Here is a 20,181-nt window from a genome sequence, read left to right as displayed (position 1 = left end):
ATATTTTCTTTCCTGCTATATTTTAAATTTTTATAACACATCTTATCAATTATAGCTTAAACAAAATAATATTTATATGACTAATTACTGAGAAATACTCTTAATTCAATTGTAATTAAGCAAATCAACTACTATAAATTAACTTTACAGCTAAATTCATACATACAAATATATCAAAATCTTAAATTCATACAAACATATTCACATAATAAATTCATGCATACCAAATCAAACAAATTCATACAAATTAACTTAATTGCTTATAATTAATTCACACATATATACAAAATTACCAATCAACTTAAACACAGTCCAAAGTGCAATTGCCATAACACTGATTATAACATCCATAGACCATAATATCCCCAATCTGAAATGAAATGAACGGATCTGATTAAACTATTAAACTATGTATATTAAATAGCTCGTTAACGACCGAGCTAGCTCGTGCCGAGCCAGACCAAACTCAAACTCATTAATTCTAGCTCGAGTATGTAGCGAGCGAACTAATTTTAACTCGATCCACTAACGAATAAGTTGTTACCGATCGAGTCATGGATAAATACCAAGCGGGCCACGAGACACGAGCTTTTTTGGCAGTCGTAGGAATCTGTATCGCATATCAGAATAGCTTAACACGATCAATACGTTGGATGTTGATCCAACAGTTGATATCACATTAGAAGAAGTCGACCCCACCTGCAGTCTCAATAGGTAAGGCTGGAGGTCTTGAGTGCTATCCTCTGAGATATCTCATATTTTGCGTGACCGACGTGTCCCGTGCCTATTCGGGAATACCGTAGGGGCCAGTTTTATTTGAGCCTTGAGATTCGTGCAGAACGTATTTGAAACGGTCGGAATTTGCAAAAAGTCACGCAAAATATGAGATATCTCAGAGGATGTGAATTCCTGGGGCTGAGAGATGAAATCACTCGGCTCTATCCAATTCCAAGCGCAAGCGGCAAGCGGTAATGCGCTACAGTAGCGCAAGTTGCTCTACTTCTGCCTCCGCCTGAAGCGATGCATCCTACAGCAACAACCCCATCTTACCTCCCTTTTTACACCCCCTTCTTACCAACTAGCCACCACCTCACTGGAAGAAAGCGCGCTCTTTTTGTACGAGCAATGGCTACCAAAGACCGAAAGCGCAAACACAAAGCTCAACTGTCAGAAGACAGCACGAATGAAGGGTTATCGCGAATTCTGAGGACTGAAGCGGCGTTGCTAGGGATAGGCCGAAAAGCGGCTGCAGCCATGGCCAATGCCAAGTCGAAACGGAGGTTGTCGCCGCGAGCTGTTCTGGAAGCGCTTGATGAGGCAATTGCGAATGGTAGATGGGATTCTGCTCTTGAGGTGCCAACCTCTTACTTTTTTTTGTGTTTGTGTTTAATTCGGGCCTTGCTAGGTCATTTCGAGGTGTGAATTTTTCACCTCTATGGGGTTTTCTGTCTATAGCACTGGATATCAATAATACATTTTTTGGATACTAATTTAATGGAGGCTTTGGTCAAGCTATCTCTTTCATAGATGGAGACTCACTTGGGAGATGTGATCTTCCTCTTATCTCATATTTACCCTTAGGTCAATTTCAGTATAGCCACATAACATAAGCTTTTTATGATGCAATTCCCTGTAACAGGCAGTGCCTCTGAATGTGTGAATTTATTTTCAATTGTTTTTTTTAAGATATATTTGTTAAGTACCAATTCTTTTATTTATTCCAACAAATTGCAAAAACTTTTAAGGACCAAATTGAATGCAGCAAAAGAGAAAGAAGTTAAAGAAAGAGAAAAAAAAAGTGTGGAACCGTAAACTAAAACTGAGAAGATTGTATCTTTTGATTATATTCTTTACTGCTACTACTTTTCTTTACGATTGCCCTTAAAGCTGAGGTTAGCTTGGACATTGGCATCATACAGCTCTCTCATTACTCAATAAACACTAAGCTCAATAACAAAAAACAAGTCGCCCAAACCCAGCTATTAGAACCGAACAAAATGAACATAAAAGAGGCAATATCAGCAGGCGTAGTAGCCCATGGGAATAGTTATCCCCTTTTTTTCTTTTTAACTGTCCCTCTGAATTCCTTAACCCATGTCACAGACTTCCTCCAGAACTCACCTTTGTCTACTTCCAAGAACCGAACAAAATGAACATAAAAGAGGCAATATCAGCAGGCGTAGTAGCCCATGGGAATAGTTATCCCCTTTTTTTCTTTTTAACTGTCCCTCTGAATTCCTTAACCCATGTCACAGACTTCCTCCAGAACTCACCTTTGTCTACTTCCAAGTTCTTTCCAGCCAATTCAATCTGAGATCTAACAATATTTTTATGAATACTCAATTTGTATTTTTATAATTTGTGTTTTGAGTTTTGATTCTGACAATTATTGATATTTATATTGACGAGTGTCATTTGTTTTTTCACATATCTGCAAAAAGATTGCCGTACTTGAACTGTTGTCCCTCTTCTTCTCAAAATCTAACATATAGACCCTCTTTTTGGCAATTAATTACAGATCTTCACATTGCTTCGAAACCAACTGTGGTATAAGCCAAAATCCCAGACATATGCAAGACTGATAACATTGCTTGGCAAATGTGGCAGAGTCAAAGAAGCCAAAAGTATCTTCCATTTAATGTGCTCAGAAGGGTTCAAACCGACCATAGATGTATATACATCTCTTGTTGGTGCATATGGCCATGGCGGGCTTGTAGAAGAGGCATTTAAAATACTAGATGAGATGAAAATATTGCAATCCCCACCTGACGAGTACACATATACTGTTTTAATTAACGCCTGTGTGAGGCTGAAACGGTTTGATCAACTACAACACCTTCTTGATGAAATGTCGTATGTGGGAATTGAAAGTGATATTGTTACATACAATTCAATTATTGATGGGTATGGCAAGGCAGGCTTGCTAGAGGAGCTGGAATGTTTCCTTTCTAATATGCTAGAAGAAGCAAAATGCATACCGGATATGTATACCATGAATTCTGTTCTATGGGCTTTTGGCAATAAAGGAAAAATAGATGAAATGGAAAGGTGGTATGGTGAGTTTCAAATTATGGGTATTGAGCCCGATGTGCGAACTTTTAATGTATTGATCAAATCATATGGAAAGGTCTGTGAATATGGGAAAATGATTTCAGTATTAAAGTATATGAATAAACGGTTTTTTATTCCTACGGTGGTGACATTTAATTTACTTATTGAGTGCTTTGGTAGAAATGGGGAGATTAAGAAAATGGAGTATTATTTCCGCTTGATGAAAATGAAAGGTATAAAGCCTAATTCCATAACTTATTGTTCATTGGTTAATGCGTATAGCAAGGCTGGGATGCTATCCAAGATTTCAGGTGTTATCAGACAAACAGAGAATTCTGATGTGACCCTTGATGCACCCTTTTTTAATTGCGTGATTTATGCATTTGGTAAAGCTGGGCAGGTTAAGATAATGGAAGAAATATTTTCTATAATGAAGAAGAAGAGTTGTAAGCCTGATAGAATTACTTTTGAGACTATGATACGAGTGTATGACTCTTGCGGTATGGTCGAGGCTGCTAAATCTTTGGAAATTGACATGAACGAAGTTGGAGACAAGTTGTTGGTATGAAATTGCTTGTATCAGCAGGTATGCTACTGTCTAGAGCAATTGGTGGGGGGGGGGGGGGGGGGGGGGGCCCGAGGGGGAGGGGGCATAGTGAACTAAAATTGATGCTACATAACTACATATGATTGTGTTTAAGATTTTTGCATGGTCGAGGGTTAACTGGACATGGAAATACCTTATTGGGTAGGTTGGAGCTCACTTGCAATTTTTGGCAAAAAAAATAATTTAAATTTGCTAGATCACATGTCGGTCATCATTTTTTGATTAATGTATAGTGGGAAGCCTAAGATATGGATATTGCCTTAATCCTTTATGGCCAAAAGAATATTAATCGCCCCTTTTTAGTGTTGTCATAACTGAGGACGTCTGCTGTAGTTGTACACTCTTGCCTATGTAATGATGTATATACATTTTTCTTTTTCTATAAATAGAATCCTTGAAATTAAAACTATTTTGTATTGCAATATCTGTGAATAGAATTGTGTTATGCCCTTCGAAGCACCTTTAATTAGAGATTAGATTTCTCTATCGGAAAGTTACAATCCTTCCACATTTACCCATTTGCTGCTTTAACTAGGTATACCTCATTTGGTTGCTGTTTGTTTTCCTCTTTTACCAAATTCTTTGTTACATGACAACTTGTTCCCATTTGTAGAAGGGCTAAACCATAGTGATATAGCCTTGACCACTCATTTTTCTAGTGTTGTCTTGTGTTGTCTCTCTGATTTTTTTTTTCTTTTTCTAATGCTTCACAACTTGAGGATTTGAACTATTGAACTTGGTTCAATTGAGCCGCGGGAACTCTTATTTTTGGTTCAGTTGGTCTACTAAAATATTCCATTTGGTCACTCAAGCCGTTCATTTTGTTAGAGATTAAAAATGATGATGTGACATGTGCGAGTCATGACGTGGCACCATTTTGACGACATGATAAGTGTTGCATTCAAATGATTGATCATGTTGTGCCACATCATGTTCTTTTTATTGAACTGGGTGTTGGTCAAAACCAAGTGCAATAGTTGAGGGAGTTGATGTTACACGAAATTTTTGTAAGATCCTAATTGAATCAAGTTCAGTAGTTAGGGGTAAAACAGTAAAGAAAAGCATATACCTATAAAGTACATTTTAGTAACAATGTATCTAGCAAACATGTATTGTACCTATGCCTATTTCTTGGTACGAGTACAAAAATATATTTTCTTTATTTTTTTCTTCCAATGTGTAATAAAATGTTATGAGGTTTTTTTAATTAAATTTTGAACTTATATAGCTTTTGACAGCACTGCCCCCTCCAGTGGTTTTGTTCCCGTGTGGTACCTTTTTGTCCAGACTAAAAATTTACCACTCTGTTTGCAAATAGGAAAAGATTGTCATATTGGTGCTCCGGCGGACCTTCTCCCTCTGCCTTTTCCAGTTTGGTAACTCTCTGCACTTGTGCAGATCTTGTAGGAGAGGGCATAGATGTCGGGCACTGTATCATTGCAAGTCATAGTTGCAAATCGGATTGCACTGCATCAGCAATTTTATGGTAAAAAAGGTAATTTAATCTAAAATTGATTTCGTTAATTTCAATGTATTAGCATTTATGGTTTAGTAACCGCCCCCCCCCCCCCCCCCCCCCCCCCCCCCCCTCTCTTCCCTCTCGCTTTTTCAAACTCTCTCTCTCTCCCTTCTCTTTTTTGAGAAGGCTTGGTGGCGGCTGTCAAGAACTCTCTCCCCCTCTCACTTTTCAAATTCTCTCTCTCTCTCTCTCTCTCTGCCTTGCTTGCTCCCTCGACCGCTTGGCCCCTCAGTTTCTATCTCCACTCAAATCCTTGTCGTCTGTAAGGTATTTCCCAATAATATTTCTTGATTTCTCTTCTGAAAGAAATTATACAAATTAAATAGCATATTTGTAATACTTCACTGTGTTTAGGGTTTACTGGTAAAATATTTTGGATTTGGATGCATTTTTCTTGAGCATATTTATATATAGATCTTTTAGGTTTGGTCTGGGTAAATTGATTTTACAAATTTTGTGGATTCAGATTTTAAGAGCAAGGCAGTTTTTCTTGTGTCAGATCAGGTTTTGCCGGTACTTGCATGTTTTGGGTGTTGGTAATTTGCTTATTTTAGAGATAAGAGTGCCATGTCCATTATATTGATCATTTCAAATTTGTCCTACTTTTGTTCTAGATTTGTGTTTTTATTTAGGAAAAGACAAACTGTTTCAAATGAAAACAACAGTCCCCAATTGATTTTTAGGAAAAGCAACTCCACCGTACAATTGGTACGGTGGAAGATGGGAGGGTTTTTATCCACCGTATCAATAGTGCGGTGGATAGCATTTCACAGGTGCACCACAATTGGGTGGAGAGCATTTTTAAACACTCCCCCATCTTCCACCATACCAATTGTACTGTGGAGTTGCTTTTCATAAAAATCAATTGGGGGCTACTTTCTTCATTTGAAACCGTTTGTCTTGTCCTAAATAAAAAAAATCCTTTGTTCTCTGAAGACTGAGAACCAGGCCCTTCCCTCTAATATCACATTCCCAATAATCAAATTCTGGTTATGGTTAGCTTTAGCATCTGAAATTGGAGAATTTTTATGATGATTTCTAACACGGTTAATGTTCCTGTGTTGTATTTGATGTGCCATCAATTCAAATTCTTTTAATATGACTCAAACTCAATTTCCTTTAGTTATATGAATTTGTAGTTGGTAAGTTATATCCTTGTAGTTTTTTTTACTATATATGTTTATGCAGCTAGTGATGCAGAACTTCAACCTCAACAAAGAGTACATTGATTTAAACAGCACCCCTGCTGATTATGATGCTGGGCACTTACCAGTACTGTCATCCGAGAATATCCGCATCTCAACAGAAGAACACAATGATGGTCAACCCACGGGTGGACCCACCTTAATTGAGGTGAGTGTAATTTTTCCATGTACTTGTATCAAAGAAGTACAATTCCTGTGCTGCACTGCTATAATTACTCGATATGATTTACTAAAACCTAAAATTTGACCTTATCTATACTTGCAAAGCTTAAGAAAATATTATTTAGATTAGGGTCACCATTGTAACTTTTCCATGAAGTAGAGCTTTTAGTGTTTTAGATAATTCGTGAAATCTTAATACAGTCTGAAAGTTGGGCACAAGATTTGTAATCTGTCTTGAAGACTTTGGCTAGGGATTATTGGCAACAATGACAACCAACAAAATGCTTACCAGAATCACTAAAATAAATTGTACATATGTTCTTTTTAGTTTAGATTGGTTGTGTTTAAAATTTGGTGTAATTTGAGAATTTTTGATCATTATTCTAGGGACAATGAAACTGAACCTTCAACTATTTCTATGGATGATCAATCCATTTTTCATATTGCATCAAATTTACATATCAGATCTAAACTATGGAGGCGATTATCTGTAATTTTACCCAACTTTACCTTTTTTATAACTGTTTAGTTGGTTGACACAGTTGTCAAATTAGTTTGTTGTCAATATAATTATAACGTATCCTTTTACTTTCTGCAACAAAAAAAAAATATATATATATATATATATATATATATACAGATTAATTGAATGTTACCAAGATGCAGAGTATATATGCGGATAAGACTACTTGAAAATCCAAACAGGACAAATGCAACTTGTATGTACATCGAATGATATATTTGCTTTCCTTAAAGACTTTGGGGTTGTACAAGTTTAATAATGATAATATTTTATATTTCATGTAGATTTCTGGGGAACCTTTTTTCCCCTCTATGCCTGGAGAAACTAGCGGCCCATCACCAAAGAGGAGGAGCTACAAGAGGCTGCAAGATTTGCCTGATGGTTGGACAGTGCAGGAACATGTCAGGCTTTCTGGCAAGTCTGCAGGGAAAACATACAAGGTACTATAAACTTGTCTTATCCATTTCCTTTGGACCCTATTGCAAAATAGAAACCAAACCTGATGTGTTGTACACAGTAGTGCTGACTACTAGGAATGATTTCTCAGTCATCTGATGGTTTCAAGACCAAATTTAATTGAACTACAATCTAATGCCATTCCTTGGAAGAATGTTTATGTTTCTGTGTTAAAGCAATTTTGCCTGCACTTGAAAGAATTGCAAAGCTATATAGGTTTTTGTAGGCTCGGGACGTTTTGATCTTGAGTCACCTGTTCAGATTTTTATCGTCTTGGTTAGCATCAGCTTTGCATGATCCGGGTTCGTATCCTCTCTAGTTAGGGTCATTTCATGTTCATGTCATTTTGGTCTCTGGTCATTCAGATCTTGTGGCAAGAAAGTTGAGGTATATGTCAATGAGATTGCTTCGGGTTATATTTATAAAATTGATTTTGGAGTATGCATCAAGTTTTTTTCTGGTCAAATTGGGCAGTTAGTTGAGTTGAGCATGTCAGGTGTCTGCATCTGGTGGGTCTTATTATGTATCAGGTCTACACTGGTTCGGTAAACTCAGGATCAGGGCTAGTCAGGATCCCTATTGCAGTTCATTGAGCTCGGGTCATGTTAAGTTTCATGTCATTGATTTTTCAAAAGAGTGATTTTGAAATATAGTGTCCTGGAGGAAAATAAAACTGAAACTTGCTTAAAGAAATGTTTCTCATTGCTAATTTTATCATTCTTGTTCATTACAGTTTTTCATCGAACCAGGAACCAGGAAGAAGTTCAGATCAATGCCGGAGGTGAGGCATCACCTTGGGATGGCTGATCCATGAAGTTTCAAGTACATGAAGGTATATTAACCATGTTATTGTATATTATATTTGTTCCAACAGCAAGTATAATCCATCAAGTTGAAAAATAACATTTTTTCGCAACTGTTTTGCAAATTGGAAAGACATTTTCTTTGTTCCTGTATGAGTTTCAAAGACATTTGACTTTTAAATCTGAGTTATCCGGCAATATGGTAATAAAATATCACTTTGTTTTATAATTCCTTAATTAGGGAGTCGTTGAAGGGGAGAGGCCGAAAGGATTTCTGCTAAATATTGCGGCATCTGAGGCTGTTCATTTTAATAGGTAGGAATTAAAGTACCAAAATTTGGTCTGTTGATTTTGTTAACTCCTGACGCATACCAAAATAAATTCAAAATGATATAATTTTTTGTATGCATGAGTTGTATGATATTTATAAAATTTGTAAATAAATAAATTGCTTAATTATCATTAGACTGTTGTTAACTCTTGGTATTGGATCACTCTAATTATATTCAAGAAAATGCTAATTATCGACTGTAGCCTACTCTTTTATTATTAGTAAAAACAACACATGTTTCACTTTTTCTCTCCAGTGAGAAGATAATATTGCTCTTTCACATATGTGATTGGCTTAAAATGTTCTTTAAAAAGGTTCGATGATCAACAACATTTTTATGTACTTTTTACGCATCGTGAAATGCATGTCTACATATTGTGTTGATGTATATTTGTCTCTAGGGGGGTGATTTCAAAACCCTAACCGTTGCCGTTGTCATTTCTCCTCCCCTACTCTTTTCTCCTCTAGTTTGTTCTTTTCACTCTTCTAGATCTCACTTTTGACATAGCTCCCCTCTCTCTCGGCTCTACTTTCTGGAGCGGAGCGGAGAATGAGAGAGGGGAGGAACCAGAACCGAGTGGAGCTGATCAGAACTGAAAGTGTGGTATTATTGGAGCTCGGAATATTGAATCTCTACGCCCTCTCGATCGGAGCGCCGGTGAGTAGATTTGGAATTTGGAGCGCGATGGCAGTCGAAAGAGCAGATTCAATTATAGAGAGTGATAGGGTTTAAGATAATAGATAAATTAATAATTAGTATATATAAGTGAGACTAGAAGATTAGAGTTATTTTGAGTAATTTTGTGAATTTTGTGAGAATAAAAAATTAGATTTTGTATTGGAGAGTCATTTGACTCGTTGTAAGTTCGTTTTTTTTATCAATAAAATTATTAATTGACACTTAATACCACTATCCTTAAAAAAAAAAAATATTTGTCTGTAGGATCAATGCAGACTTGTCTCTTTGAGTTAAGACATTCTGTTGATAGTTGTCACGTGATATTAACCAAGTTAAAATGCGTTTGACAGCTATTGACACTCGTCTTGACATTACAGACTCGTTTTTAAAAAAAAAAAATTAAAAGGCACACTTGACTATTGCTCAAGACACTTAGTTATTGCGCCAATAAATTTATACTCATTCATTTTTTTTAATTAAACAAAAAATAATTGGAGATTATTTAAAAAGTGAGAGATGAAATTACATATAATATTACAAAAAAACCTGGATATGAGTGTGAACCCCAGACTCTTTTTGAGTTGTAGTTGAAAACTTGAAATTAGGTAGCATGCGCTGTGTAATAAGTTTTTATATATTCATGGATGAAACATTTCTATTCGAGCACAGAGAACTTTTTATTATTATTGATCGTGTGTTGTTTTAATTCAGACCCGGCTCATTAACAGGCCCGGCGGCTTTTCTGGCAGAACACAACATTTTCAATTTTTATATGTACGCTCATCTAGCTATCACCATATACAGTTGGATTTCTTCTCATCTTTGTGGATATACATCATAGATACAATATGTGAATTAAAATTGAAATAAGTTTGCCCGTCGCATTTAGTATATAATTCAGCAATTGATGGGGCCAATAAATGATAGATTAGGCTATAAAGTACAATTGATGGGTTAGGCTCAATGACACGGTGACAAATCATTGGTGAATTACAGCAGGTATCATGTGACTGATTCTGTGCACATTAAGTATTTAAATGTGACATGTGAACTCCCTCACGAGAAGGAAGACATACATTGACCTAAATTTTCTAATTAATATTATTTGCAATAGTGGCATCGTGCCAAGATGACTTAAAAATAATAATTAAACTATGCATAATGAACATAGTTTCAGCCTAGTTTTTCTTCATCTACTTCTAAACAATAGTATCAAAAGTCAATTGTTATTTCTTTCTCATTGCTCTCTGAAATTCTGAGATCTCAATGGAGGTGGGATTTGTTGTTGGTGGGTGGCTTGCAAGCACGGTCATCTCCAAGCTCATCAACTATGCTAAGGACCAAAAGATGCAGCTAGGCCTGAAGGACGAGCTTGTGGCACGGCTTGAGAATGGCCTACCAAATATCCAAGAGGTGGTGAAAACCGTAGACCAGGGGCTGATCCGGGAAGAGAACCCTGCACTGGAGAAGTGGTTGTGGCAGCTGAGGGATGCTGCCGACCAGGCTGATGACGTGATGGACGAGATAAAGTACAACTATGAGAAGGAAAAAGTAGAGGCTGAGAAAAACAAGTTCAACAAGAGGTTATACGTGGAGGCTGAGGAAAACAAGGTCAACAAGAGGTTAAAAGTGGAGGAAATCACTAATAATTTTAGAATTTTTTGTTTAGGTGCAGTTGATGAGGACCCCTTTTTAAAGAGTTTAAAGAAAGCTGTGAAGGCAATAGATGAGGTTGCTGAGGATGTCGGGCTTTTTTCCATGCTCGTGCAAAACCTGGTCTCACATCAAAAGAAAAAGGTTAAGTTGGTCATCAACAGCCGTGAAACCACCTCATTTTTTAATTTCCGAAATCATGTATTTGGTAGGCAGGAAGAGAAGGAGGATATAATTAAGAAGTTGTTGAACCCCAATTGCAACATCGAGGAAAACAATTTTGTAGTATTGCCCATTATAGGGGTCGGAGGAGTTGGCAAGACTACTCTTGCTCAACTTGTGTATAATGATCCGATCGTCGAGAAGAACTTTGAGTTGAGGTTGTGGGTTTGTATCTCTAACAACTTTGATTTGTTCTTGCTTACAAAGAAGTTGTATGAATCTGCTTTTGGGCAGAGAGCAAATAATTTTGATAGTTTTGATTTGACTCAAAACAAACTTACAGAGAAATTGGAGTCTAAGAGGTTTTTGGTTGTTTTTGATGATGCATGGAATGATAACAACAAAGAAGATTGGGAAAAACTTATAGCTCCATTAAAAAATGGAAAGGAAGGGAGCATGATGTTATTAACAGCCCGAATGAAATCAGTTACCACATTGATTGGACCAAACCTATTGGATTCAATTAATTTGGAGGGTTTGAGTGAATGTGATATGTGGGATCTTTTCAAGGAGTGTGCTTTTGCGGGCGAAGACCCCGATTATCATAAGGAGTTGGTGGAAATTGGAAGAGATATTGTGAAAAAACTAGAAGGGATCCCTCTAGCAGCAAAGACGGTAGGAGGAATATTATGCTCTAATCTAGATGAGGATCATTGGACCAGTGTATTAGATAGTGACTTATGGAGTTTAAAGCAAGGGAATAATGACATCATGCCAGCTTTGAGATTAACATATCAATATTTATCCCCACATATGAGACAATGCTTTTCATTTTGTAGCATATTCCCCCAAGATCATCTCTTTAATAAGAATGATTTAATTAACATGTGGATTGCTCTAGGTATGGTGCCCCAGAGCGTCAATGGCACAATGAAACCAGAGGATGTAGGGTCCAAATGCTTTGATGATATGGTAAGTAAATCAATTTTCAGCCCGCGACCTAACATGTATACTAATTATAAAAATGAATTTGTGATGCATGATTTGATACATGACCTTTCGACACTTGTTTCTCAAGGAGAATGCCTGAGAACTAGTACAAACAAATTGGTGTATGTTCCAAATACAGTTCGCCATTTGTGTGCCCATATTGATGGTCCTTGTGAGTTGAGCATTTCTGGTTTAAAGAACTTACGCTCTCTCGTTCTAGATATTGATGAATCTTATCATCCCGAACAAGATTCACTTGTTACTGAAATGCTGAAAGGAATGGAAAGTCTTCGGCTTTTAGTATTGTTTGCTCATAACTTGAGTGAATTTGCTGATATTAGTGCTGAAAAATTATTGCACCTTCGTTACTTGAGTCTTAATTCCACTAGAATGAGTGCATTGCCGAAATTTATTTCCAGGCTTTATCTTCTAGAAACCATGGTTTACAAAGATTCTGGGAGTAGTCAAATAAAACAGGCAGATGCCTTGGGTATGCTTTTCAATCTGAGGCATCTCATTGCACCAAGGTGGTTGTCAACCAGAATTGCTAGTATAGGAAGACTCACTTCACTACAAGAGTTGTCTTTTAGTGTGGGCAAGGATAATGGATTTAAAATATGCGAGCTAAGTGGTATGAGAGAACTTCGGGAGTTATATATTAGTGGAATTCAAGAAGTAGGGAGTCGTGAGGAAGTTATCCAAGCCAACTTGAAAGACAAGGTTAATCTTCATACACTGAGTTTAACATGGGGTCGCAGAAGCCCAAATAAGCAGGCAAATGGTGGTTTCCTTGATCACCTTCAACCGCATACTAGTTTGAAGGAGTTGGTAGTACTTTTCTACGAGTGTACTGGAAGACCTCCTATTTGGTTCAGAGCACAAGCTCTTACAAATCTGGTACGTTTAAAACTTCAGTGTTGTAACTTCACGCACTTACCTTGTTTGGAGGAACTACGTCTCCTAAAGTATATAGATTTCCGTGATATGAATGCATTAGAGAGTATCATTCATGAATGCAACCTCTCATCTACAGGAGATGCCTTTCCATCTCTGGAATGGCTCTACATTTGCAGGATGAGAGCAATAAAAAAATGGTGTTTGGTAAAGCAACCTAATAAATGGATGCATTGTTTGAGAAAACTCGATGTTTTTAATTGCCCAGAGTTGCAAGCTTTGCCTCCTATTCCCATTGGTGTCAAGGAAGTGACATTGAAAGTATTGGGATTGAATGCTCTGCCAAACATTTGGAATGATCAAAGCAGCAAATCAAGGAGCATACCAGCTCTTGCTATTATGTCAATAATTGAATGTGAAAATTTTGTGTCATTAAGTGAAGGTTTGTTCCAAAACCCTGAACGATTTGTGGATCTGGAAGAACTAGAAATTTATAATTGTGCGAAACTGATGCACTTGCCACCAGGAGGTTTCAATAAATTTATTTCACTGAAAAGTTTGAAGATAGTTGGATGTCCAAATATAATGGTGAAAGAAGAATGCTTTCTCCCTTCTGCACTACAAAAGCTTAGTATTTCACGTTGTGGTCATTTCGAAACTAATTTGTCAAAAGCTCTTAAAGGCATTCATTCTCTCATTGGATTGGAGTTGCGTGGGTGTCTAGAATTTACAGGTCTTCCTTCGAAAGAAGTGTTTAGTAGATGGAAAATACTACAAAGACTAACCCTTGAAGATTGTATAGTCTTGACATCCCTTGAGAGCTTAGTTGGCCTCTCTTGTATAGAATTTCTGGAAGTTCGTGGACGTAACCAGTTATCTCGAGCAATTCCTGATCCGTTACTATTGAATAAAGATGAGACTGAAAGGAAGGAAGAAGACAGATCCATTTCAGCTCGACCACAACCTCTGTTCTCCGTGGATGAGCTTGTCATAGATAATCCCTTCCTTCTCTCTGTAGATCCATTAAGGAGCCTCTCTACTGTCAAAGAATTGACCATTGAAGATTGTTCAGAATTGCAGTCCCTGCCAGATCTTCCGCCTTTCCTCCAAAGATTATCCATTCAACGTGGCAGTCCAGAGTTGTGGACGAGGTGCCAAAAATCAGATCAAGATTGGCCTAAACTTGCTCAGATACCTAAGGTGTATTTTAATAGTTCTTTGCTGTCAATGAACGATTTTGTAGAAGAAGACAATGCAGGGTACCTGGTATGGATCTCCTCTCTTCTTCCTTTCCTTTTTCATGCACGTATTCATGTATATGTTAATTTGTACCACTATGGTAATGTTTAAAAAACAAAAAGTCCGTGACACTTATCCTTCTATAGTTCCAGACAGAAGCATAAAAAAAAAGAAGAAAAACAATTACTGTTTTGAATAGCATACTTATCTCCTACTATTATTCTGTTATATATATTACAAATGCTCAAGCATGAATATATAAATAGCAATTGAACTTTTTGTCTTAATTTCTTATTTTTTATTGTTACTATAATCTTTAGTTTAGCTATTTTGACTATAATTTATAACTGTTGATGCAGCTTGATTAGATCATCATATGCTGGATTTTCTCCATTTTAACCTTGTAAATGGAAAAATAAAAAATAAAGCAAAAGAACTAAAGGCTTAGATCTAGGAAGGAAAAGAAAAGAAAGAAATTGTAATAAATATGTAACGGCTGCTCCGCCAAAAAGGAATGAATCATGGAATAGTGGAATTGTTGCTTGGGACGGCTGACCGAGCTACCTCATGGAGAGGTCTTCAGGCCCGTGGAGTAGTTCCTTCGGGAGATACCACGATAAAAATCAATTGTTCTTCTTCTCTGTTTTCTAGTTTTGCTTTTGTACTTTGAAGATAAACCTAACATTTCCTCATTAATTATCTGTGTGAGTTGCAATTTTCCCCTTTGTGCGTGCTACAGGATGGTTTCTTCTTGTATAAATATAACAAATTAATTGAATGGAATGGTTTTGTTGAGTCGTGATCAATTGGCGGATATTTTCACAAAACCGCTACCAAGCGAACTTTTCGAAAAATTCAAGAAATTGCTTGGAATGTGAGAAGGAAGATAATTAAGTTTAAGGAGGGATGTTGAAAATAGTAAACTTAATTAGTTGGTCAATTAGTCAAATGTATTAGTTAATGTGTGAATGAATTGTCATGAATGTATTGGAATTGTCTAGATGCATGTTGTAGTCTTCTAAATTGTCTTGAAAGATGAAAAAACGTGTATAGGAAATAGAAAGAGTTAATGAGAGGATTAAATGTCATTTAGTGTTAGTGGAGTGTGTAAAAAGTTCCTATGAGTCTATATAATGTGTAAGGAGTCTTTTGAATGTAAGAGAGTAATATTGATATTAGAAGATAAATTTCTGTCATAGTGTTCTCTCTTTCACTATTAAATATATTAAGTTTACTATTTTCAACATTCCCAAGGTTTAATAGGTGCTCCACCCATGAATTGTACCAGTATGACACTGTTCTACCATCGCCAATCTACCATTGAATACACCATTGGAATAGAGGGTGAATTCTCACCATCTGATTCCAGGTACTGATGGAGGATCTGTACATAGTTTGTGTTGATGTGAGGGATGTCACTTGAGCAATGTACTGCTGTACAACAGTACAAGAATCTATCTGCAAGGGGTTGAAACTTGTGTGAGGAAGCAATCGCAAAATTTTCTGATCTTGTTGACAAAATATGCAATCTCTATCCCGAATTTCTTTCTTTGATCCCTTTATATAGAGTTACTTGACGCCTTTTCTTGTTTTTACGATCATAAATCCATATATTTACTTGTTGTGATTTCATATAGTCCTGTAAAAGGTGACGGGTTTACCCAGAGCTGAACGTATCTTTCAAGGTAAAAGGTGAGTACCCTTTTTCTTCCTTCTCTTGAAAATTGCAATATTTGTTCATGTTGCTCAATTTTATACTTGTGTTATTAGAATTGCGGAAGATAATTAAGCAACCTTGGTTGGTGCGAGCAGGGAATCCTTCAAAGAAGTTAATTGAATTGGTTGGATCGAGGATATTATCAAGGGATACCGTCGTACTTTTTGAAGAACAAAGGATGCATCTACTGATTCTATTCATTCGACGCTATGACTTGCGTACATATGCAAAATACAATTATGTTTATTTTTTGACGCTATGACTTTGGTGCTTTCTTGGAGTAAAGCTAATGTTGAAACATTTAACATGTATTTTGTTTTAAATCAAGTTGAAATTGCATGCATCCATTCACTGACCATTTAACGCAAGAAATAAATATGATTGCATATATAGCTTGCTTCAGTATTATGATCGAAAATTTAATTATTCAATGAATATTTATATTATTTTAATAGGATCAAATTTGGCATGTGGTTATTTTCTAGGACTTTTCAGAAAATGATATATGGTTAATATAGTTGTTAATTAGAAAACTTCTTATTGATTTTTATATTTTTATTGTACTGATGGACTATGGAGCTAATTCGTGGAATAAACGTTAATCCTACACAAAACCAAGTTGTACTGTTCATATTTGATTAAACAAATTTGTACGAGGTTTTCTTGTTAATTTTGTTTGAATCCTATATAAATATGTTCAGCCCTAGATAATTATATGATTCACATTTTACAAATTTAATTTGTATATAGTTCATGTTGTAAAGAGTGAATTCTATGTAAATTTGTACAATCTCGCAAAAATTTTACGAATTCAACCATACACTGATCAAAATTTTACATAATTTAAACTTGAGAAAAATAATATTTAGACATACTTTTTTTTATCAATATATTATTATATTTTAATAGAAAAATGAATAGATACATATAAAAGGTAATATAAGATGTCTCATTGAAAAAGTTTGTTAAATATTGAGAAATAATATTTATGAAATAGCTTTCTTATAACTCACTCTCTTACCTTTTCTTTAAACTATATCTGATAGAGAAAAATAAAATAAAAATAAGAGGATAACTCTTGTCACATTAAATAAAAGAATAATCATTTGTGTATCCGCGCTACAGTAACTGCATTTAGAGGAATAATGTATTATGGTTCCTACTAATTATATTGTGTCCACTAATTATTATTCTAAAAAGATATTATATAGTCTCAACTAATTATTATTCTAAAATCCCAGCAGCACCCTTTTAAAGCCTCGGCACTAATTCCGCGTCAATATTTCTCTAACAAAAATAGTTGACCTCATAAAAATAAATGCTTTAGTGCATAGATATAAATACTTTCAATACTTAGATATTAATACTTTCAGTGTCATATGTAAAAAGAGGAGGGATCCAATTACAACATTATGGCAGTTTAGGTCCCCACAAGCAGTTATGTAAAAATTACAACATTGTTTACTATATAGATATAAATACTTGTGTTCTTTGAACTATATACTTCAAGATTTGACTATTAATATTAAATAGATCTGGAACGGTTGCGGACCCCACAAGCAATTATGGCAGTTTAGGTGCGGGTACGATTATTTAAAAATAATTAATTTATCATTTACATTGTTTATTATATAGATATAAATACTTGTGTTCTTTAAACTATATACTTCAAAATTTGACTATTAATATTTTAAAATAAAGTTACAGATCTGGAACAGTTGCGGTCCCCACAAGCAATTATGACAGTTTAGATGCGGGTACGACATCAAAAATTTCAAAAAAAAGTGCAAGTACGATTATTTAAAAATAATTAATTTATCATTTACATTGTTTACTATATAGATATAAATACTTGTGTTATTTGGACTACATACTTCAAGATTTGACTATTAATATTAAAAAAAAGTTACAGATCTGAAGTGCAGTTATGGCAGTTTGGTCCCCACAAACAGTTATAACAGTTTAGATGCGGATACTGTACAGGTACTGTAGCGCGGGTACTCATATCAGCTTCCTAAATAAAATGACAACTCCTATTATGTAGAGACAAAGAGTTATCACCTTATCCACCTTATTTCTCTACCAAACATGATATAAGAGTTATTTTTGTACCAAACAATGTCATGAAATTGTTCCCTTGTACTGTTGTACATTCACTTTATTTTTTCATTAAACATGGTCTTAAAGAAAAAAAGAAAAGAAAAGAGCATATTCGCATAAAAGGGTTAATAGTTTTGAACACTCTTTGAATGAAAACTTTGCCAATATTAGAAGAAATGTTATTGAAATCAGCATATAGTGATCAACATGTGATAGGGAAATAGCGAGAATAGTTTTTTTTTTTTTTTTGAATGTCTTACATTGTTCTCTTTAATTGAAAATGAATTCATTGATTCGAACATTCACTAATTCAAAGTCCATTTCTGAATTTCGATATAATTGTTCATTAAATTCATCAAGTTACTCTAGAAAAATTATTTGATTCATTACTTTTCTTATTTAGTAAGTTTTCTATTCACATTGATGCATCAATTTGAATTACTAATTTCCAATTTCTTAAATATGAATTGATATTATTCAAATTTAATTCCCAAATTTGAATTGTATTCATTAATTGTATTAATTTATTGAATTAACCTTAAATGTGCATGTTTATTGAAATTGTTTGTTAAATTCATCAACAATTTTTCCCTAGTCTAATTTTCACGTTTCTTGCAACATTTAATTAGAAGATAATTATTCACATTCCTGCACTTTATATGACCAAACATTCTTAATATCTTTTTATTTGAATTGAAATGAAATGATGTTCAATGTTGTCATTAATTATTGCATTTATATATTATTAAATTTATTACGGCGCCGGTACTAATTTATTCAATTTTCTTATGGAATAAAAATTTAAAATAGATACATTAGATACAACAATAAATGACGCCATTTTACATAATACACCTACTATAAATTTGAATTATATTTTATATCTTTTAAAATAGTATTTCTTTTCATTACTTTTGGATGCCACAGCTTCACAATTTAATATGATTATTCATTAATTGTAATAATTTATTGAATTAATATTAAATTTACACGTTTATTGGAATTATTTGTTGAATTCATCAAATTTTTTTTCTCTAGTCAAATTTGAACTGATTCCATCATGTTTTATTCAACATTTAATTAGTAGGTAATAAATCACATTCATGCACTTTAGAGGAGTAATATATTCTTTATATTTTCTTATTTGAATTGAAATGATGTTGAATGTTGTCATTAATTATTGTATCTATTTATTTATTGAATTTATCATGCAGCCGGTCCTAATTTATTCAATTTGTTTATGCACTAGAATTTGAATTAGATGCAGTAAATATGACAATAAATGACGCCATTTTACACAACACACCTACTATAATTTTGAATTATATTTTTGCATCTTTAAAAATATTGATTCTTTCATCAATTTTGAATGCAACAACTTCACATTTCAATATGATTATTCATTAATTGCAATAATAATTTATTGAATTAACATTAAATTTGCACTTTATTTGAATTATTATTTGAATTCATCAACAATTTTTCCCAACTCAAATGTTAATTGATTCGGTCATTTTTTTTTCAATATTTAATTAGTAGGTAATATTCACATTTCTGCACTTTAGATGAGCAACACATTTTTAATATCCTCTTATTTGAATTGAAATGATGTTCAATGTTATCATTAATATTGTATCTATTTATTATTGAATTTATCATTCTGCCATGCTGGCATCCACTGCCAGTTCCATTAAAAAAAGGAATTTATTAGTCCGCCGGCTCTAATTTATTCAATTTGTTCATGCACTAGAATTTGAATTAGATACACTAGATATGACAATAAATAAAGGCATTTTACACATCACACCCACTATAAGTTTGAATTATATATTGCATCTTTTAAAATAATACTTCTTTTCATCACTTTTGGATGTCATTATATCAAATTCAATATGATTATTTGTAATTAATTAAATACTAATCAGAATAATATATTCATGGCCATAAAAAGTTTTCAATTTTTTGGAGGACTAGAATTGCAAAATTTCTAATCTCTCCTATAAATAGGTTCCATCTTCAAGGTAAACAAACCCAAGATATATAGCTTCCTCTTTGAATTATTTTTCATTAAAGCAATAGAATGATGAGAG

The 20,181-nt window shown here is 34.5% G+C and overlaps 1 protein-coding gene and 1 pseudogene across 9 annotated transcripts in view; both read left to right on the top strand.

Annotated features, from left to right (window-relative positions):
- Positions 1-20,181, top strand: part of LOC144544166 (putative protein phosphatase 2C 67) — a 70,528-nt pseudogene that overhangs the window by 8,215 nt on the left and 42,132 nt on the right. The gene's annotated exons all lie outside the window — the stretch shown is intronic.
- Positions 910-18,267, top strand: LOC144544164 (LOW protein: PPR containing protein). Of its 8 annotated transcripts, none has more exons than XM_078292580.1 (5): positions 916-1,353; positions 6,366-6,530; positions 7,352-7,507; positions 8,257-8,355; positions 18,215-18,267. In XM_078292580.1, the coding sequence occupies exons 1-4, from the start codon at positions 1,021-1,023 to the stop codon at positions 8,335-8,337; spliced, it is 735 nt and encodes a 244-aa protein (XP_078148706.1). In that variant the 5' UTR covers positions 916-1,020; the 3' UTR covers positions 8,338-8,355; positions 18,215-18,267. The 8 variants fall into 8 exon arrangements, 6 of the variants coding, with proteins under 6 accessions (XP_078148704.1, XP_078148703.1, XP_078148702.1 ...); XM_078292579.1 differs by lacking the exon at positions 18,215-18,267 and adding an exon at positions 8,568-8,781; XR_013508157.1 differs by lacking the exons at positions 7,352-7,507; positions 8,257-8,355; positions 18,215-18,267 and adding exons at positions 2,519-3,637; positions 4,977-5,153 and having other exon boundaries at positions 910-1,353; positions 6,366-6,500.

This window comes from Carex rostrata, chromosome 26 (assembly GCF_964058835.1).
Source record: "Carex rostrata chromosome 26, lpCarRost1.2, whole genome shotgun sequence".
Classification (NCBI taxonomy): Eukaryota; Viridiplantae; Streptophyta; class Magnoliopsida; order Poales; family Cyperaceae; genus Carex; species Carex rostrata.
Note: the sequence above shows the minus strand (reverse complement) of the source record. Positions and strands in the feature narration are given on the sequence as shown.